At 36.1% G+C, this 22,444-nt stretch overlaps 2 protein-coding genes across 2 annotated transcripts in view; one reads left to right on the top strand and one right to left on the bottom strand.

The window, feature by feature from the left end:
* The first annotated feature begins 6,465 nt into the window (after positions 1-6,465).
* LOC136812964 (TNF receptor-associated factor 5-like) lies at positions 6,466-13,178 on the top strand. Its single transcript, XM_067069470.1, has 8 exons — positions 6,466-6,490; positions 7,498-7,642; positions 8,239-8,284; positions 9,253-9,363; positions 10,156-10,317; positions 12,059-12,136; positions 12,552-12,629; positions 13,089-13,178. The coding sequence occupies exons 1-8, from the start codon at positions 6,466-6,468 to the stop codon at positions 13,176-13,178; spliced, it is 735 nt and encodes a 244-aa protein (XP_066925571.1).
* Positions 13,179-17,448: 4,270 nt separating this feature from the next.
* LOC136813074 (uncharacterized) overlaps positions 17,449-22,444 on the bottom strand; it is a 48,391-nt gene continuing 43,395 nt past the window's right edge. Inside the window, exon 10 of the mRNA XM_067069601.1 lies at positions 17,449-18,175. Within this exon, the coding sequence (XP_066925702.1) occupies positions 18,168-18,175 (8 nt within the window). The 3' untranslated portion in view covers positions 17,449-18,167. The remainder of the gene's footprint in view (positions 18,176-22,444) is intronic.

Here is a 22,444-nt window from a genome sequence, read left to right on the forward strand (position 1 = left end):
ACCCTAACTGACCCTACCTGAAACAACCCTTTAATCTAACCGAGAAATTTGACTCTACTACCAATTCAATCCAAAACATAGGTCAAACATCGCGCGGGTCGGTGGGGCAAAAATTCTAGATCGGCGGCTGGTTTAGCCTGGATTTGTTAATTTATTGCGCGCACAGGCCCCGACAAAGACAAAATCTTTTCGATCAGTTGCTTTTTAAAGGTCCATTCTGCTGCGCGCTGGACCAAATATGTTAGCTAGTTTTGCTTGGAGTCTCCAATAACACGTGACTTCATTGAGACGTTCAAATAATGTTTTGCAAACGTCCAGATCATAGTCCTCATGAAAAACTCTGGTCTGAAAGTTCATTGTTTTTAACTTTATGTTAGCTTTTTCTTTGTTGATATCAAAAGGTGAAAGTCGATTTACTAGTTTTTGATCACGTTACCAAGTACTCCTCTTTGGATTGGTTTAAGTTATAATCACATGATCAAAAAGTGAGTAAAACAAACGAATTTATCAACGTTAGTTTCGAGTAAGAGACAATTGCAAGAAACAAAAGGCTTCCAGACCGGGACTTTTTATACGGACTATGTTCAAATGAACGAAAACCAACAATCGATCTGAATCCACGACTCAATTAATCAAAACATTGCTTCATTTACACAAACCCGAACCCAGCCCCTTAGTTTGCTTTTGTATGATTCTGATAGCGCTCAGGTCCATCAGTAACATTAAAAAAGTGATGTAAGTGTGGCTCTGGATCCTCGGCTCACGTAATCAAGACATGCTTCAAAACCAGCTGGCACACAACGATTTTTAAACGTTTATTTAACGTTCAAAACGTTCATATTACGTTAAATGAACGTTGAAACAACGTTGTGTGCCAGCTGGGATGCACTTTGTATTCTAATCACTCAATCATATTCTTCGACTCCTTTAAGCTCCATCACAAAATCTGTTTGTACTGGCTCTTTTTTCTCATCATCAGCCTCGTTTTCGATTTCATGAGCGGAAGAAAGGCTCTTATCTGTTATTGAAGAAGAGGTTGAAGGGGTTTCATCCAATACCAATTGATCGTCTGGAAGGACTATTGAGTAGAAAAAAGGAATATATGAAAGGTTTTATTTTTACATAAGTGTTCCCGTTTCATATCAGACACATATTTCAGATCGGGACAGTGTCTGCCTATTGTTATATTATGCTGATATAAGCGAGGTTAAGCAAGAAGCTATCTATTACGTACGGAATCTATTACGTAAGTTTTTCGCGGGCTAGCGCCCAAATCTCAAGGCTAACTCTGTCCCGTGAAATTTGACCTGTACGTCGTAGTTTGGGGAGTGGATCTATTGCGTGAAATTCTCCAATCTCACGTAATAGATATTGATTAGGATATAAGCATGATCCAGGGGAAATTTACTTTACGGAGATTGGGCTGAATCGTTTAGGATGAATCGTTTAGGATCAAAAATCACCCGAAAAAAATGTAAACAAAAAAAAACTTTGGTAATTTCTTTTTGACATCTGAAAAGTTTGAGCTGATCTGTGGAAACTATCATCATTTTTGAAGTCTCCAGCCTGCCCCAAAGTTTTCGGACAAACACACATACAGACATACAGACACACATTGTCAGATTCTAGCTCAACTGAAGTTGAGAATAGGCTTTGGTTTCGTTCATCTGAGAGCCATCGGATCGGCCTTCCACACCTATGAAACGAAGGAAGAAAAAAAACTAATCGACTGGCCTCCTCAGAAAGGCTCAAAAACGAACTGAAAATCATCCCTCAGAGACGGGGGCTCTGTGCACCAGAGGTTGTGGGAAACCCATTTGGGCAATGAATTTGTTCAATTAATCCATCTTCTCGCCTTCTTCTTTCCCGCACTTTGCGATTTGTTTGGTTGATTGAACAAATTGCCGGCACCGAGAGGTGGTCTACCGTTAGCAAAGATGGCGCATAATTTTGCTTCAACCCCTGTTGCTTGAGAAATACAGAGAAGCTCTATCTAGTGTATTATATAAGATATCTGTGATCGCTACCAGTTATTGATGAAGTCGAACACACATTCTCTCGAATTGTTCTCTTGGTTTAAGTAACACACCGCTTCACTTGGCGTCATAATCAAGCCCAGACAGACGGAGATTGCAGATGCAATGAAAGCAAAGGTCCTTGATATCAACAATGGTTCAAAACCAAAGATCAAAGATTTGAATCAGCCTGTTAGTTTTTACAAAGAAGGGAAACCTTAAAAACACCAAAAGAGTAGCTGAAAGATGATCCGGATTGGAGAGGACATAAACAACCAAAAGATCAGACCTTATCATCCACTGTACAGAACGAAAACTGCTGAAATGCTTTGAACTTACGACGGCGTGTTGGGAGACGGAAATGGAAGCGGGTCGAAATTTTAGTCATTGGATTTGTCGTTAACTATTCAGACAAAGACTTTTATTACTTTTTTCTAAAGAAATCGTCAACACAATAGTGTTTTGAAAAACCAATTATATGAGCATCTTATAAAAACTTCAACCCTAAGATTACGAAAGGAAGAATATTACGCTTCCCTGCTTGAAAACGGCAAAGAACCAAGGTTGAACTGTAACAAGCATGCCCTTCGGAGTCGGAGTCAGAGGGCTTGTTGGTAAAAGAACACACAGTCTGTTGAAGCAATTTGGTTTTCTGTCGTTTGGAATTAAGCAAATTGGTCAAGAGCATTAAAATATGTTGGGAATGCAAGCCGGAGTCAGTCAGACGTCAAAATCAGAATATTTTGGGAGATTCTGTGGGGTTGTGGGGTCCATCCAATGGATAGATAATCGTCACTTGGACTTGGATACCCTCTGCTTTGCTCAAGCGGCTTTACGTATTAAAACCCCGGGGGGGGGGGGGGGTACTAGGGCAAGATGGATTACGGGGATGCTCCGCTGGTCAGGGTACCTTTTTAACCTCCACGAGTCCCAGGTAGGATTGCAAAAACACCAAAACAGAAAAATGAGTCCCTCGTAGGGTGCCTTTTTTTTGGAAAATTTGGTGAAAAAGTAGACAATTTGAGAAAATTTTGAAATTTCAGTCCCATTCAGGGTCACTTTTTTCGCAAATTTCGAGTCCCACGTAGGGTCCATTTTTCGAACCTCAGCGGAGCACCCCCGTCGGTCGACAAGGGTAGTACCCCCCCCCCCCGGGATTAAAAACTATTTTTAGAATTGAACGAGCCGATTTTAGGGACAAGCGGTTCAGATTTCTTTGATGAGATTCTTATCACATAGAGACCGATTGTTTGATGTTCTTTCGGGAGAGCACAACTCCATAACATTTCTCATATGTCGAAAAAATAAACAGTTGTTTTCCCTCCCTATTTTCTTTGATTAAGTTAACGAAAGAAAGCAATCAAGTGTGCCCTAGCCGTGCTTTTCTTCTTCTTCATTTTTCAAATTTTCTAATTATCGAAAATGTAGAATGAAGGATTTTCCATAGAAATATCTTTATGCTTCATCAACCTTTCCTCGTTAATCAAATTAATTCCCAAGAATTCAATAGTTCAGAATATATGTCCAATAGTGTAATTTCTGTCTCTTATGCAGGTACTATATGTCTGTTCTCTGATACAGTTCTGTTTGAGTTGCCCTTTTTCAATCTGTTTTCACATATGTTTCGCTGATTCTGAAGAGTTGGTGGTTCTTTAAATTCCACTTCCAGTCTGAGAATCTCAAGCAAAGACCTTCAAGAACGTTGAAGAGAAAAAATCATCTCAGGGTAAAAATATTCGAATTCTATCGTTTACTTTCAAGAGTAAATATCTTACACTTTATACTGAGATCTTGATATTTAAAAAAGAATATCACTAAAATGATAAAATAAGAATTCCTAAACTTATTCATGAACTTTGAACCCCTCTTGAATCCTCAGAGACTGTACGTTTTCTTTCAAAAATAGTCTCTCCTCTATGGGCCTCCATCAGTTTGCGTGAAGGCATGATCGGGAATTTTTACTAGCGTGGTGACGCAATTTCAAAACTATTTTTGCGTGGTGGAGTAATTAAGGGCTTCTGCATGATGTGATAAAGCAAAAATTTGGGGCGTAATGTGTAATGAACAACATATCATAAATGAACAACAAAAGAAATGGTGTGATGAGCTAATAGACCTTATTGGGGTTTTTGATTTTTCTAAAAAAGCGATGCATTGTGGGATTGTTTCAGGGTATTACATACAATAGAATTCCCTCGAGGAATTCCTAAGAGATTTCTATTGTAATACTCCCAAAAAAATCCCACAATGCATCGCTTTTTTAGAAAAATAAAAAACTCTGATAAGGTCTATTTTGGTAATTTTGGTGATCGTGATAAGAGCAAGAAATATTGCATGATGACGATGACGTAACGCGAGCGGTAACGTTGGAGCCTTCTCTCGGAACATGTTAGAGTACCTTATCGGGCCTTTTTTTCGTCGCTGGCGTAATAAGAGCCGGCGTAATAGGTCTAAATTAAATTACGGCCGGGCTAAAAATGAAAAAACATTGCACTTTGGCGTAATTGGGGCCGGCGTAAAAAGGGCCGATAAGGTATGTAGAGAAGGGTATAGAGGCAAGTTTTCTTTATCACTGAATAATATTCATAGTATGCCGTTCGTGATAGGGAGTTATAAAACAATATCTACATAATAGACGATATCGGCTTTCTGAATTCTTCCCGAATGATTACCCATGATGCAGTGCGCAAAAAATTCACGGAAAGTCAATATCGTCCGTGAATTTTTTTGCGCCTTGCATCATGGGTAATCATTCGTGGAGAATTCGGAAAGCCGATATCGTACCCTGAGTATCAGAGGTTAAGTTTTCAAAGAAAATAGTAACCTCTGAAGACAAATAATAGAAATTTTATCGCGCATGTGTCAATCTAATCACTGTAGAAAAAATCAAAGATGAAGAGCAAATATTACCATATTAATGTCTAGCAGACTGTATCAGTATGCAGTTTACTATTTACGAATTCCCCAGAAAACTCCAAGTTTAGTTGAAATGATTTTATTTCGAAAGAAATCTTTTACATGATCCCCAAATGTATAACAGTAATTACTAAACTTTTAATTATGGAAATGTCACTTTAATTGAATCGAAATAATAGACAGACTTTATGTTATGATTCTCTATCACTGATACCCTGAGTATCAGAGGTTAAGTTTTCGAAGAATATATTAACCTCTGAAGACCGATAATAGAAATTTTATCGCGCATGTGTCAATCTAATCACTGTACAAAAAATCAAAGATGAAGAGCAAATATTACCATATTAATGTCTAGCAGACTGTATCAGTATGCAGTTTACTATTTACGAATTCCCCAGAAACCTCCAAGTGTAATTGAAATAAGTTTATTTCGAAAGAAATCTTTTACATGATCCCCAAATGTAATAACAGTAATTACTAAACTATTAATTATGGAAATGTCACTTTCAATTGAATTGAAATAATAGACATACTTTATGTTATGATTCTCTATCACTGACTCTTTTTAAAAAGCATTGATGATATTTTTTTGTTGTGTTTTCAACGACGGGAATAAAAATATCAACTTTGAACCTCATCCAAGATCTTGGATGGTCGTCATGGTTACTTTTGTCTTCGTTGATTGCGCGATGAATAGAATATCGATTCGTCGGCACAGCGTGAATATATGATTTTGAGCTGTGCTTTTCACGGTATATCACTGACTCTTTTTACAAAGCATTGATGACTTTTTGTAAGTTGTGTTTTCAACGACGGGAATAAAAATATCGACTATGACGCTCATCCAAGATCTTGGATGGTCGTCATGGTTACTTTTGTCTTCGCTGATTGCGCGATGAATAGAATCTCGATTCGTCGGCACATTTTATATTTTCTAAATTTAAAAACATACATATTTAGCATGAAGCTTTTAAAAAAATGCATTTTTGTTTGCTCGGAGGATTGTTTATTTGTCCGATATCGGAATCATTTTTTTCTTTTCATATTTGTTTATGTTGTGATTATATCACAAATAACGAAATAATTTAGTACATTTTTTGGTACATAGATTGGAAATGAGACATCCTCCAGACTAAAGACAATCTTGAAAATTAGTCGCATTTTTACAAAGGACCTTTACTCGTAAAAACGTCGAAAAGTAGTTTTAACGTATTCTAGGAGTCTTCTAGGAATTGTTATCGATATTTTTCTGCGTTTAGTCTAAAAATGATGTAATTTTTCCTTCGGTTTGGGAGGTTTTATGCCGTGATCTTATTTGAAGAACAGGTTCAAACTTGCTCAGTTTTGCTTGAAATACTCTCACATAAAAACATGAAAACATGTTCGATAAACACATTGTTGACGATCTTTGGAACGGAGTTTGAAGATAAGGAGTAAATATGTTTGGAGATTAATCGAGTGAAAAGTCGAAATCTTACTTTGAAGTATTATTTTATTGTAAGCCGGAAAGACAATCCGAGAAGAAGGACCAAGTATGAATCTTATGGAAGAGGATGAAGGTAAACCACACGTTTTCCAGGTCTCTCCCAGACAGCACACAACGTCAAAACAACGTCCATGTGACATTCATAACGTCCAAATAATGTTATTTGAACGTTAAAACAACGATGTGTGCCAGCTGGGATCCGAAACGTGAATTCTATTTCTCCGAACGGGGAGGCTACCAAAGTTAGATATTGCTTTCAAAATTTCAGCCAATGCGGACAAGTGGTTTTCCATTAATTGAGTATTCCGAGTATAATAATGACCGTAAAATAATGACCGATCTGTGAAATACTAACCACGCAGGTGGCCGAATTGAAATTTGGTCAATACCTATGGTTAAAATTTCAAGTCAAAAGGCCTAGTAGAACCTGAGTTCCAAAGGGTGCCAAAGTGTAACTTACAGACCTGTCTGTAATATAACGAATGACCACGTGACCAACTTTTTTTGGGACACCAATCAATTTTACTGACCAATTTAGGCAATGGGAGCCATTTTCAACCAAATATCCCTTGAGCCAATCACCCAAATCCCCTATTTTGGATTTAGAACTCCTATTTTAACACTCTGTTCTCTAAATTATAGCCCTGCAATAGAAGCTCAAGTGAAAATGAAATTCTATAAAATGTTAAGATTGAACAACACGAAATAACTCGGAATAGATCTCAAAAAGATTTATCGTATTCAAAGACTCGAAAGATTGACTCAAAATAGGGTTGGTCAAAGTTAGTTTTGGCAATTCCCGCCATTTTTTTTGAGGGGGGTCCATATTGGGGGTCCACGGTTTGTTTGTTCCCATTCCTGTCTTAAAAATTTCTTGATGGTAATTATAGATTGGCTAGCAAATCCATGCAATCACGCTAACTGGAATTGCATCTCATAACACCCCATATAAATTTGATTTTAAATGATAAACTTTTATCACATCATAAAATGCAGGAAAATTTCGGCAAATGTTTGCAAAGCCTCATACTTAAAAAGAACCTTTTGTAAATTTACAATAAATCTCATTTTGCTTTACAGGGACATCAATGGGACCAACCAAATACGATTTTCGGACAGTTGAAGAAGTAGACGAGAAATACGTGTGTCCGAAATGTCGAAATTTAATGAAAGGCTGTGTAGAGACACCGTGTGGACATAACCTTTGTGATAGATGTTTGCAGCAGTACAAGAAACTCTTTTTGGGGCAAAAAAAATTTGCCCCAAAGATTTCTTGTGGTTTAAGTAAAAATATAAACTTACAGGTCTCAATTTTAGAAAATTACTTCGATGTTCCTTCAGTTGGGTTGAAGTTTTTATAAGATGCTCAAATAATTGGTTATTCATAACAATAGTGATGGCGCGTTCTTTAGAAAAATGTAACAAAAGTTTTTGTCTGAATAGTTAACGACAAATACAATGACGAAAATTCTTGTAAAATCATCTTAACCCTTTTCCTCAGGTCCTTAAAGACGGGCTAACAATCTCAACAAAAACAAAAACTGTTACAACACAATCAACCCTGCTCTCGCGAGACCCGGTTCAGACCCTGTACACTTGCAACCAGCACCTTCAAAAGCTAATAGAACATTCAATAGGGATTTACCTGTTTCGAGTACCACTTTTCCAAGTCGCCCTTTGCTGATTTTCTTGAAGTATCCAATAACTTGTTCTTTGCCTGCAAAGTATACGAACTGAATGAAAGAAACAAATTCTGTTTAATGACTCGAACAAAGATTTCTTAGAAACTATTTTCAAGCTTCTTTACTTTGTTTTTTCTAGTGACTTCGTGTGCTCAGTTTGCGATTTACACTTCCGTAAAGAAAAGGTGAGTATCTTTTCAGAGAGAGAGGGTTCAAGATGTAACTAATGTATCACCAGAGATGATAGGGATGTGAGGCGCCACCATGGTTGGCGCTGACGGGAGAAAAGTTTTGAAAATTAGCCCTTCTAGATTGCCTAAAACAGGTCTTTTCCAAGGCTTTTAAGTAGAATTTATCTTTGAAAATATATGGTCCGGCCAAGGTTCGAGTGCCCCTCCCCTCCGCTGCCGAGGCCCCTGCTCAACCTATAACTTATTGGGGAAAGTGATAAAAATTTTGAGGGGTGAAAAAATATTTCCCCGCCGAAATAAAACCCCGATATTGTATCACCCAACCAAAACTTTTACCCGATTTTTTTATCCGCGACCAAAACTTTTACCCGAAATTTTATACGGCAACAAAAATTCAAATCTAAATTTTTTCACACCGAAACTGTGCTTTAAAGGTCGAATTACAAGATCAATTTTCGAGCTAGTAATGGAAACCATTTCGTTTGGACAGTTTAGTCGGGTCGAAGTCACAGATATCTTATATAGTACACTCGATAGAGCTTCTTTGGACCCTACTGAGTCTAAATTATGTGCCATCTGTAATTAATGACGTCACGATTTTGCTTGCGCGAGCTTAAATATTGTGACATCGTAAAGTGGTCTAAAGTGGTCTACTCAACGACATTTCTTTCAAAGATGGCGCATAATTTTGCTTTACCAACCGTTGCCCGGCAAATACAGAGGAAATATTTGTTTGTGTTTTATATGAGATATCTGTGGTCGAAGTGACTAAATTGTAAATTTGGTCGGGGAAAGTGACGAATTTGAAATTTTGATGGCCTTACCAAATATTTTCTTCCTTCTTCAAACTTTTCTTCGGACTTGTTTCCATCTTTCCATAGCAATGACCTGAAGTGAAAAATAGGAGATTTTATAAGAATTTTACTCCCTCGACTCTTGGTTTAGCTTATGTTTTTCAATAGATTCGTAAATGTACTTCAATTGATGACCACATATGCAAAGTGATTCAAGTGTTGTGCAAATCTCAATCCACTGGATGTCAATGGACCGGTTTGATAGAGGCATATTATTCAGTAAGAAAAATCAGTAAATAGAGTGTGTCTTTCTCATTGGCTTTCCCCTTCGAAAATGTCTCCAGCCGGATGAGCCTGATTATCAATCGCGTAGCTCTCTGAAGTAATTTTAAAGGCCGGTCTCCACTTTCGCGCGAAATGAGCGAAATATTTCTAAAGTTTTTGTAGCGTCATTGGTCTGTTGAAAAATGAAGCAATTCCATTGGGCAAATTTGACGTAATGGTTGAAAAAAGTAGAACTTCTTTCAACTTTTTATTCTTTCGCTCGAAAATCTTTCAATGACGTAATCTTTTCTGAAGGCAAAAACAATGGACAATAAAAGTTTTCGCTCATTTCACGCGAAAATGGAGACCGGCCTTTAAGTTCAATTCCATAAATAATTCACTCTGGTGATCAACATCAGCGAGTGCGTGTTCCGCTATAAAGAAAGATTTTGTAAAAGGAGAGTGGATCTTCGTCCCACAGATCTGTAAAGCACGAAGGGCTAGATATGCAAAAAAAGTGAAGCAAAAATTTGACTTTTTAAATTTCGTGCTGGTGGATAGCATCTAGCGTTTTAATTGTTTGAGGAGCACAAGATCAAAAAAAGTAGGCGGCAAATGCTATTTCGCATTTCTCAAACCGGTGAAATTGCATATTTCAGTCACGTGACGTAGGAAATCCGTCCAAACCTTGCTTCACTTTTCGATAAAAGTCGCGGATCTAGCCCCGATCTGTGCATCCTCAGATCTGTGCTTCGTTCTACTTACTATTTGATCGCCATCTTTATTTAGTTAATTTTTCCCTTTAAGTACCATGACAAAGAATGTCTTTATAAGAAAGTGGCATGCCCAAACATCGGATACTATGTGTTCTTAATGAAAAAAGCATTGCAACAACATATTAAAGTGTGCGACCAACGGACCGTCTTCTGTAAATTCTGCAAACAACAAGTTCTATACGTCGATTTCAGCGTAAGTCTTGAAGGTTTTTACGTGTGATTTCCTGGCAGCTGAATTTTTTTTTCTTTATTAAAACAAAGACACGTGTACACTACGAACATATATTACAAAACATTACTTAAACATAAAATATAGTCCCTCCCCCCGCAAGGAACTAACGTTATATCGCCAGAGGTACTAGACTATGAAAAAAAAAAAAATAAATAAATAAGTAAATAAAAAAAAAAGTTTTGGAAAAGGAAGCAACAATTGCTAGGTAAAAGCCTAAAATAAAGCACCGCTGAACCTTCCAGTTTCGTTAAGAAATTCAACAACAGAACAAAGAATAGATTTATTTGGATTTGAAGTCAAACTTTCATCCCCATATAATAAAAGCCGACAGAAAAAAGGAGGGTTAAGTGGATGAAAAACAATGCCTAGGGTCTGAAGTTTGTCGAACAAAGATTGTCTTGCATGGGAATATATAGAGCAGTGCAGTAGAAAGTGCTAAGTGTTTTCAACAGAGTTAGTTCGGCAACCACAGAAAGGGTCTAAAGTGTCGCGGAAGCCATGTCTAAATTTGTGCTTGTTGAGATGGCTGAAACCGACCCGAAGCCGATTAAGAAAGATCACTCCTTGAATGTCAGGAACATCAAAAACAATATGAGATTGCTTGGGTCTTAAGAATGCATAGATTGCTTTTTTGAAAGATTTTATTGAAGGTAGATCTCGTATATTACCTCCCAGAACATTCCACTCAGATATGCAGTAAGGAAAAAAAGTGTTACGGAAACGATCAGTTCGTGTGTTAAGAGGATAAATAGGATTTCTTGTTCTAAGGCCACCCGATGCTGTAAGTCTTACTGGCAGGTAGTTACGTAAATACGAAGGGGCTAAGTTGTTAATAATTCCATAGAAGAAGGGGCTAAGTTGTTAATAATTCCATAGAAGAAAGTCATTCTTCTAGCAAAGCGCCTGTCAGCAAGACTTTCAAGACCAAGTTCTGAATAAAGTTTTTCTTGAGACGTTCCACGAAAACAGCCTGTTATAGCTAAACAGGCATTCTATTGAATAGATTCAAGCTTCTGCACAAAGGTAGCATTTCCTGGGCGGTCATATACGATATCACCATAATCAAGATGAGGCCTAATGAAAGATCTATAAATGGTTAGCAGAGATCTCCTAGGCACATGCTTGCGAAGTCGGTTAATAAGACCAATTCCTTTATTGGCCTTTTGTATCTTCTCATATATGGTGATCAAAAGAAAGTTTAGAATCTAAGATTAGACCAATATGAGATTACTGGAGCATTAGGAGGAGTGAGCCTACAGGTAAAATAGACTTCAACAGCTTGCTTAGATGGGTCGGGGTTAAAGGACATCTTCCATTGATGAGCCCAATCAGTTATCCTGGAGAGATCTCTGTTAAGTACCTCATGGCTCAAGAGTTGATCAATCACAGGAGAGAATAAAGAGGTATCGTCAGCAAAGATCTTGGGTGAGCTGAATTTTAAGGAAGATGCAGTGTAAGCCCTGAACTTGATTAGATAAAACCGGTTTTGGTTACGGTTATAATTTTTACCATTTTTGAACTTTTGGATCCTGAAATCCTACGGTCCTAAGTGTTAAGCCTAGCGTTTAAGTTAAGTTAAGTTAGAGCACTTACGAATCGTTTGTGGTTTTAAGATTTCGTGGGGAATTTCCCTTTTGTCTCAAATATTATGTCCATGATTGGCATGATTATATTTCTTCGGGATTTCTCCTTATCGTTACAGGACCACAGTAAATCGTGCAATAATTATCCTGTCAAACGTCCCAATATCTATTGTCCAAAAGGTATTCCAAAAAGTCTGGTGAGTACAGAGACTTGTGACCATTCGATGAGAATTTCCCCAGCGCTTACTTTCCTTCAATATGGATGGACGTCCTTTAGAATTGATTTCACCCTATTTTTATCAGCATTCAGGCTGATGGATCCAATACACACCGGTGAATTCTTGTTGGGGCTCGGATGTTCTTATTTTTTTGTCCTCAAATTGTTCTTATCCTGTTCTTGTTTTAGGGAAAATTTGGGGCATTTTGGGGGTATTTCTGAGTCTGTACCTAAATACATTAATTTAGCCCTTATTTTACTTTTTTTAACACAGCAATTCAAGGCTCAGGATTGTTCTTACACTGTTCTCATTTTTTGAGCCTGATTGTTCTGATAAAACTATTCTCATATAAAAAAGAGTGTATGTTGAACTGGTGAGCTTTACCAAATTCCAGATCACGACACATTTGGAAGAAGAATGCTTGGAACAAATGGTCGATTGTTCTTATGTTAATATCGGCTGTGAGAATAAAGTAAGAATATTCTTTTGAATTTCGTCATCATTCGATTCTTATACTGTTAGTTTATGGACCTTAAGAAAGAAATTTTGGCAGGAATTTAATTTGGCGGATGATGGGTTTCAAGGATTAAAATTGCTAGATCACTGGAAGAGTTGCCCCAAATCATGTGATTATAATTTTGTAATTTTGTTTTGTACCAACGTTAAGTAAAGAATAAATAAAAAATAAAAAATAAAAATAAATAAAAAAAATAAATAAAAAAAATCTATGAGTTTCCCCCTGAAAAGTGTTACAAACATTTATCAGACTCCTTAACTCCTTAAAGATCTCTGTCTGGCATTAATTTCTCCTGGGGATTCCCAATCCTCCTAACATACCACATCTGCCTATAATTAAATACAAAACAGTAGGATCGTTTTCAAATAAGAATATGCAAAGCCAAATCTCTACCGTGTCCAATTTCTCCAATAGATCAAGTGGAAGAACATGGATTTCCATCTGAAAGATTTCACACATGATGATGATGATGATGTTGAAGCAAATCGAAGATACAAACTCTGAATTATCTTTCCTACGACAAGAACTGGATATCAAAAACAAAGAACTTGAACTTTATAATGTGAAAATAGCCTCCTTGGAAACGAGGCTAAAAGATGCCTCCTTGTGATTTTCAGGCTGATCGTATTGGACAGTTGATCTGAATGGTTCAAAAGTACATCCAGACGAAGGGAGCCATGGTAACAAGAGGCTGTCTGGAAGCTTTTTATTTGAAGCTTTTAAGGCCGGTCTCCACTTTCGCGCGAAATGAGCGAAACATTTCTAATGTTTTAGTAACGTCATTGGTCAGTTGAAAAATGAAGCAATTCCATTGGGCAAATCTGACGTAACGGTTGAAAAAAGTTGAACTTCTTTTACCTTTTTATTTTTTCACTCGAAAATCTTTTAATGACGTAATCTTTTCTGCATGTAAAAACACTTGACAAAAATGTTTTCGCTCGTTTCGCGCGAAAGTGGAGACCGGCCTTTAGACCTAAAATCTGCAACATGTATATTATAAACAACAATGACTTGAACATAAAAACTTGATAGAGGTTAGAGAAATACATTTGAAAAAAAATCACATACTTTATCATCATGATGAAACTGCTGCTCGAATTGGAAATAAAATTAATCTTCACTTCATCGAACAACTTGTTGAAAACATTTTCTTTTGCACAACAATTAGTACCTATTAAGCTTTAAAGTTTGAGGAGACTGGGTAAGAGTTTAGTGGTACAAAGTGACGTCAAATGTCTGAAGTCATTGCATTTGCGCGCTTACAGCTACAAACATCTGACATCATTTTGTACCGGTAAGCTCGGCCCAATCTCTTGTAGCGATTATGGTTGATAGGCGTATTAGTACCACTGACCTTTATATAACCCTGGACCAAGCTATATCCACCATCTTTGATTGGAGTTTTTTTAGAATTGGTACCCAAGGAGAAGCAATTGCAATGCTAAAAATTAACGTCTAACGCCGCTACATCATCAAAAGAATTTGAGGAAAAGTAGACCTAGCGCTCTCGATGCATTTACATCGCTATCGAGTAGTGCCGACATTAGGGTATCAATTTTCAAAAAAACTCCGATCAAAGATTTTGCTTGGCTGGGATTGAGAAGCTTGGTCCAGGGTATATAAAGGTCAGTGATTAGTACCAGTCATATATCTTATTGTGATGTAATGAAGACATACAGAGTAAAACCAAGATGAAAAAGTGTCTCCACCAAACCAAACCAAAGTATTATTCTATCCAACCACCATCACGATTTTGATATTAAAGTCATTTACTTTTAATTATTTCCCTGTAAAAAAAACAAAAATGAATGGAAGTATAAATGAATAACCGGGGGGGCTACTAGGTTTGCGAGGTGACGGGTATGTCCGAGCCGAAAATCGGAAACCGACCCTTTGAGAGACAAAATTTTGATATTTTTGGGACCCTTAGATTTTGGTCGATTTTCCTCAAGTTTTGGTCGATTTTTCCAAATTTTGGTTGATTTTCACAAAACTTTGGTCAAAAATTCTGGAAATTGCGACTCTTTGAGAGGAAAAATTTTGATTTTCGTGATTTTGGGATCCTTTCAGAGACTAACCTATTAATTATTAACCCTTTGAGAGACTTTTGAGGTATGAAAAATGAAAAAGGTAACCTTATGGCTCGCACATACTCGTCACCTATTTTGCCTAAGTAGCCCCCCCCCCCCCGGATGAATAAAATACGGAAAAATTAAAAAGAAATTCTAAAAACAAAATTTGAACTATAGCCTAAAATGTTTGAAAACGGAAAGCAAAGAAAACTAAAAAGAAGTGCGCACTTACCCTGAGTAGTCTTTCGTTGTAAGTATTAGGGGACCAGAAAGAAAGTTCTATTCAAATCCGTGCTCAGATTTTTCTCAAAAGATTTTGCGTGTCAAGAAAAGAAACTTTATATATAGAAAAAAATCCTATTATATGTTGCTATGAATTTACAAAATAATAATAATAAAAAAAGTAAAGATAATAATTAAAAACATGTATTTAAAGGTGGGAGTCACATGAAGAATGCGGAAAATTGAAATTTTACATTTTTCATCATAACTTTTGAAGCAGAAAAGATTTCTAAATGAAACTTTCAAGAAATGTAATATAACAATAGACAATGTGAAAAATTAAAAAAAAATTCTAAAAATAGCCAAGACGGGGGTAATATCAGCCAGGGGGTAATACACTATCAAAATACTTTGGCAGCGTTTCAGAAAAATCTATAAAAGCTATTCCAAAAATTTTTTTTGGAGGTTGCTAGTACTTGGATAAGCTGTGGAATGAATGGATAATTTTTTCAAAATTTCATTCCAGGGGGTCTGGAACATAAAAAATGGAAAATTTGAGTTTTAAAGAAAAAATTGAATTTTTCTAGATTTTTTCAAAAATCTAATCCATTCATTCCATAGCAAACCATAAATGGAGCAACTCCTGAAAATTTCATGAACATAGCTCTTTCCAATCCCGAGAAAACGTTGCCAAGGTGTGCGAAAACCCCCTGAAACCTATTTTGAGAAAACGGTTCGTAAAGTCAGAAGTAGATATATCTACAATGTATAGCAATGTGCCCTCCCGGTTATTACCATAATGGCTTTATGGCAACTCCTGAACTTGGGCACAGGATGTACGGTTTAAGTAAGTAAGTGTAAGTAGATATATCTCTCTATTTCTCTGTAATAAATCGACCGTTATACAAAATTCTTTCTCTGTTCGACAAAAATGGAATAAAGTTCTACTTTATATACTTTAGAAAAGGCTTTCAAATATCAAAATGGTCCAGAAATTCCAAATTATCACTTTCACAGGATGTGCGCCAATCCTTAAAATTTTGCGCCAAACTCCACGTCAACATTGATTTAAGTCAATTTAAGTATGTTTTCACAGCAAATACCATATTTTCAATGTAATAGATCATCCTAGTATATTTTCCTCACTGATAAGTTAATTTAAAGATGATCTGTTGTGATACAAGAATCCACTTGGATATCTACCCGTGCACGATTTCTCCTGACTGTAAATAATCCAGCCAGAGCGCAGAGGGCGCGAAGGGAGTGTCGCAGACCTTCAATAATTTATCACACACAATTGTTAAACCAGCCTCCAGGCTTTCAATTCCCTAAACACTTGGATCTTTAAATAGATACATCATTGAATATGCCTTTCGTCTCTTTGTCCTTCAAAGTTTTTCGGTACAGTAGGTGTCGTCGTCAAACTAAGTTCATATCGGAAACGTTGAGTTTGAGAATCAAGTCTTTGGTTTCACTTAACTCAAGCTTTCTTAGTTGAGAAGAATGACATTAAAGAGTAAAAAATGTCAGTCAATCCAACATTTCCCAATTAAAGCAGTTTTCATAGTCAAAAACGCTGCTGACTGGCTGGTGGCTGGACAGCCTCCAAAATTTGGAAAGATCTAGTTTCAATCACCAATTCCGCCCTTCCCCTCTTTTTCTCTATTTTCTATCTCTAACTCTGTTTTTTTCTGATTTCTGGACTTAGTTTTTCTGAATTTGACTATTTGAAGCTATTTTGCTAATTCTGAAACTATACTCCCACACCTCGGTTCATGCAATTCATAACATATTATACCGAACTAGTAAAAGACGGGGGTAATGTTATTATAATATGGGTAAAAGTACCCCTTTTTTAAACCTGACTGAAATTCGAGCCGTTACTAGCAACCCTGCGGGGCCCAAGGCGCCGAGTATGCACCCGGCACAGTGACAAACCGTTACTAGCAACCCTGGACCCTAGCTAATAATCGAATCCTGACCCCCGGAAAATTACAACGGACTAGAAAGAACGAAAAAAATTGAAGGGGCGGAATTGCTGATTGAAACCAGTTTTCACCCCAAAATTTGTATGTATATCACTTCTTTAGTTACCATCTTTGATATTAGGAAATCCCGCGAAAAAAAGGCGGTATTGACTTAGACGCCCGAAAAGGGCGTAAAAAGATCTTTCGTTTGGTATGTCATGATCCTATGTTTAGATCAGCCATAAAGAAATCAGGCCCTAGCAACGGGTATGACTTTTCGTTGCTAAGGAAAATACTTTAGATCAGGGTCTAGAAAAAACCTTATATCTCTGGAAATATAAATGCTACGGCCTTAAAATTTTCAGGGTGTATTCAGAAAGGGTATAGGATCATGAAACGCGCAAAATCCCGAATTCGATAATTTTTTCACCAAATCTCAAAGCTTCATGTGACTCGCACCTTTTAAGAACGTGTGAAAATTTTGCTTCCATTTTCTACGTAGGTATACTTGAATGGTATTGTCGGATGATTTTGGAATTTGAGTGACTCAATGTTTAAAGATTTCCAAAAGTTAGGACCAAAATTTTTGTTTTTGGTAATGGTTATATGTTATATATATAGTATGAAAATAAAATGTTTTCTCCTGTCTGATCTACAAACAACAAAGAGTGGCCGAATTGTTTTTCCTCTTAGAGAGACGATGTTACAATGAAAGGGCAAATATATCTGACATAAAAAATTTGTTGCTCCAAATCGAATTAGAGTGGGTCGGTTGGTCTTTTCTCCATTGAAGAAGAATGAAAAGTTGAAAATGAGGCTGAAAACTTTGCTATTGACCTAAATGTTAGTTTGCATTAAAAATATTTAAAATCAGGGACGTTTTAGGGTGCCGATTTCTTTTTGCGAGTTTTTAATATCAAACAAATGCCAGATTTTCGTTATTTATCTTTTTTGCTGTCAAATTTCTATGAATTGGCTATGTAATTCTGTGAACTGGCGGTTGCATAGTGAGCATCGGTAGCTATATTTATTCGGAATCGTAAATTAAAGGTGTCACATTTTTTTTATTGCATATTTAATTCATCATGTGACCATACATCTTACACATAGCTTTTTGAAACAGGTTCGTATATATCATTTCTTTATCGAAAGTCCATACAATTTGAATCGATATTTTTTGTTCTCTCCTTCTGCATATACTCCATTACAACTGCATTGTTCAAACGTTTGGTTCATTTGTCTAAAAAAAAGAGGGTAAAAAATATAAAATACTTTAAGCGTACAAACATTCGCGAGGTCGGAATTTCACGAAATTTACGACATTTACTTTCGCGAAAATATTTTTCGCGAGCATAAACTTTCGTGAATTGGGTGATGAAAATGAAAATGAAATGGCCAAAATTCGCGAAAATCGTGAAAGTTTCTGCTCGCAAAAGTTTGTACCCTAAAGTATATTTTTTCTCAAAAGAGAATGTGCGAAATATTAGGCGAGACCAATATGATTAGTTGTTTTACGGGCCCGACCGACCCTAAAATGTGAAAAATCGAAATAAAAATAGAATTAATTTTCGTAGTCAATATTTTTATTTTCATTGTTGCTGACTGCTAGTTTTCCAAAACTTTGATAGATGTTCCAAGTTTTAGAGGAATTTATATTCCACTTTTTTATTTAATACACAAATTCACCTTTCCCGAGCTTATAATTTGCTAGTATTTGTACTAGTAATAACATAGTTTAGAGGGTGATTTGGGATTAATAACCCCGAGGTTCATTGAAAACATTTCAAAATAGCCCGAACGTAGTGAGGGGTCAGTGTTTTCAATAAAACGAGGGGTTATTATATTAATCCAAAATTACCCAAGAATACCATGTTATTCCGCGTTAATTATATGGTCAAAAAAAGAATTGAAGAACACTCAATCGCTATTCTTTTCGAAACTTATAAAAACATTCGAAACTATAAAAAAACATTCGACTGACACTGTTATTATGATTGGCTTAAAAATTTCGTACGATATTTTGTTAACCAATAGAAATTTTTGTTTACATCAGGGCGATTACAAAAAAGCGGGGCTATTACGGATTTATCGCCCCGCTCGTCCTTTACAAATCTAAGCTAAATGTAATCAACCATATAATTAACTACGGTACATCCAACTAACCTTCAAAAATCTGCTCATCTTTTATGAGCAAACTAATTTGCAAAATCTAGAAATTATGATGTAATAACAAGATCAAATAACCAGTGCTCACGATTATTGCGATTGTAAAGTTATTTTTTTTAATATTTGGTGGATGTAATGGGGCTTAACTTTGTGATTTTTCCCGGTAAAGCTTTGCGATCACCAAGCTATGATTTAAGGGCTCTGACCATAGTCAAAAAATAGTTTACGAGATTTGAAGATAAGACTTTTGTTTTGAGTTCCTTGAAACTTTTAACAAAAGACTGTGTTTATAAATTAACTATGAATTTATTCTATCAAGAGTAATTAGCAATTTAATTAAAACAAGAATCGCAAAATTGCGACTAAATATTTCCTTAAAAATGAAGGTCATTATTGACATATATAAAAAAGCACACATAATAAAGTATACATATATATTTGTCCAGAAAGAACTGGCATGTTGTTTGCTTTGTTTTGGTGTTTAAAAATATGTACTTATCAGTCCTAAAAAAATACAAATTTGAATATAATGAGGGCAATAAGTCTGGTTAAATGTTACTTTATTCACAAGATTTAAGGATTACTGAAAAAATACTACTGCAGATGAACTAAACTCAAAAACTAAAACTTTACAATAAATTTACATTACGACAAAGTAAAAATCTATCTTTAATAGCAACAAAGAAAAAATGTGGCTCAAAGTTTTAAAGCATTTAAATAGCTTTAAACAGTAGACCTTTTTTTAAAGAGGCAGTCATATTGAATAATTATGTACTCCAGCATAAAAACAATGAACCAGCCATGCATAATTTAGGTCTATTTAGTTCAGTAGGTATAGAGAATTCAAGATTTGAAAACAGGCACTGCATTGGTTTACAAGACTAGAGAAAGATGTCAACCATCCACACGGTTCATGAAAAAAGTAAAGTATTTATCAAAAAAAGGTTCTTTTTTTTTTGGTAATCAATACACCGTTTAACAGTGTTGGCTGCGCACGCATATGAACAATTTTCTATTGTTTTGATTTTGGCAACGACGAGAAACTTCACTCTCCCCCGTAAAAAATGGTAGGTAAACAGCCAGTTCTCATAAGAAAACCCAGCAGAGAAATGGTAGGTAAAGAACTCCTTTTCATCATAGCTTCTTTTCCTCTTGGTGAGTTTTTGTGAAATTTTCAGGAGAGATACATAAAATTGTCATTAATATCATGTTCAAACATCTAAAACATTCTCTTTAAAGGAAGGGAAAAAAATGGCAATGTTTACATTTCTCTAACCTTCCACAGTACTAAAGTGAGCATTTTTACCTCCCGCCTCTACGGTGGAGATGGCGAGACTGTTAAACGGTGTCTTCCAACAAACAACAATCAATATACCCTAACAGGATCCCACGGTGTAAACATTATCAACCAACAAAACCCACACCACCAAAATTGTAAAAATAAGTCAATATAATTTCTATCAACAATTTCTCGTAAAATGTTTTTTTTTCCAACATTCTGACTGTCTGATACCAATCATCGCTGGAGTCATCATGTGTAGAGTGACTGTGTATAACAACAAAAGTTTATTGAAAATCATCCCACGGTCATGGTGAAGCTAAAAATTTATCAACCAAACAAAACTGACGCCAAGTCAAATCTGTCGATTAAAAATTTCCATGAAAATTACAATCGAAACTTATCTCATAAAATGTTTTTTTCAACATTCTGGAGGTGTTCAAAGTTAGAGGTATCATATGTAGAGCCAAGCAATACATGAAAAGTCATTTGCTATCCCATTTGCCATGAGATATACGAGTCAAGAAATCAAACAAAAACCAACAAATCATGTCTCTTCACTTTTTTCATGTCACATCGTGTTTATATGGGATAAACCAGAAAGTCAATCCACAAGAACAGCCATCTTTCTTTATTATGGAGTGTTCCAAAACTATTGGTAGGTTGTTTGGAAGTAAAGAAACCCACACAGTTTGATTTATTTATTTTGATTCTTTTGGCAAAAGCGCGGGAAAAAAAAGCTGATATGCGGGGTGATAAAATCGATTTTTCAGCTTTTTTAGCCTCGTTTCCATTCAGACTTTCGTCGTCGTGTGCAACTGTCTTAACTCCAAACATTGAGAATTGTCAGTTACACCCGACTGTCTGTTGGAAACATTACGTAATGGATTTTTTCCAAATCTCTTGTTAAATCGAGCTCCGGCGTGAGGAACAGTAGGGTGTTTTTTATACGACGATGAAGACGTCATTTCTTCGAGAAACGTCGGGGGAAAATATAAGTATCATTCTCGATCGGGAAACGTCGCCCGGTTCGGAAGCGTATTGTTGATCGGACCATACTGCTTTCTAACAGTCAAAACAAAGACGGCGGCAAAAATAAACAACTGGTTGCTACTGCTCTTTCGCTATTTTTCTTTGGGTTTTTTATGCTTTAATGAGTTGAATTTGATCATGATTTTTGTGTGATTGTTACAAGAAATGGTTGATGATGAAGTTTTCTTATTCCTTCCTGGATTTGATGTTTCGTTTGGTTTGGCATGAGAGATTGATGCAATCTCTTGAAAAACAGGACATTTTATCAACTTTCACAACAAACTAACTTCAATTTTGCCCGTATATTTACACAAATTCTAACAAGACAGGTGACTGAATATTTGTGGATAAATCTTACCATGCTATATTTGAAAAATTAAATACTTGCAGCATCAAAAAAGTTTGAACTCACTTTTTTACATGAATATGATGGTCAGATGGTAGATGCAGCACCACCCAAGGAGGATACGAAATGGTTGTGGTTGGATAAGGACTGGTTAGCTTTAATGTAAAAATTTAAACCCGGACCAAAATTTACTGATTGATGATTGAATTTCCCTTGGTGTTTTAAAAATGCAACGTGGAAAACTTTTGGCTGTGAATTTGGACATTTTCTTGCACATGCGTTTTAAAACGTGGAAATTTTGCTGTGAATTTGGACAGTTTCTTCCACGTGCGTTTAAAACGTGGAAAACTTTTGGCTGTGAATTTGGAAATTTTCTTTCACGTGCGTTTAAAATGTGGAAACTTATTGCTGTGAATTTGGACATTTCGTTCCACATGCATTTTAAGCCTGGGAAACTTTTGGTTTTGAATTTGGACATTTTCATCCATGTGCGTTTAAAACGTGTTAAACACAAAAGGCTACTAGGCAAGGATAGGCAGAAAGCACACAGATATGTCTACATGGTATTTTCAGTGCTTGACGGAATAAACACTGTGAAAACGGCACAGACAAAATATGTACAGGAATATAAACTAGGAAAATAAAACAAATGTCCAAATCCAATGTGTGTATTAGTTGTTAGGTAA

Source organism: Clytia hemisphaerica, unplaced genomic scaffold (genome assembly GCF_902728285.1).
Source record: "Clytia hemisphaerica strain Z4C2 unplaced genomic scaffold, Clytia hemisphaerica genome assembly, whole genome shotgun sequence".
NCBI lineage: Eukaryota > Metazoa > Cnidaria > Hydrozoa > Leptothecata > Clytiidae > Clytia > Clytia hemisphaerica.

What these genes read in the sequence shown, in the direction of transcription:
- LOC136812964 (XM_067069470.1), top strand. Translation starts at nt 6,466, where the DNA reads ATGAATCTTATGGAAGAGGATGAAG. An exon ending in TCTTATGGAAGAGGATGAAG is followed by an intron (nt 6,491 to 7,497) that starts GTAAACCACACG and finishes TTTGCTTTACAG; the next exon opens with GGACATCAATGGGACCAACC. An exon ending in TACACTTCCGTAAAGAAAAG is followed by an intron (nt 8,285 to 9,252) that starts GTGAGTATCTTT and finishes GTTTTTCAATAG; the next exon opens with ATTCGTAAATGTACTTCAAT.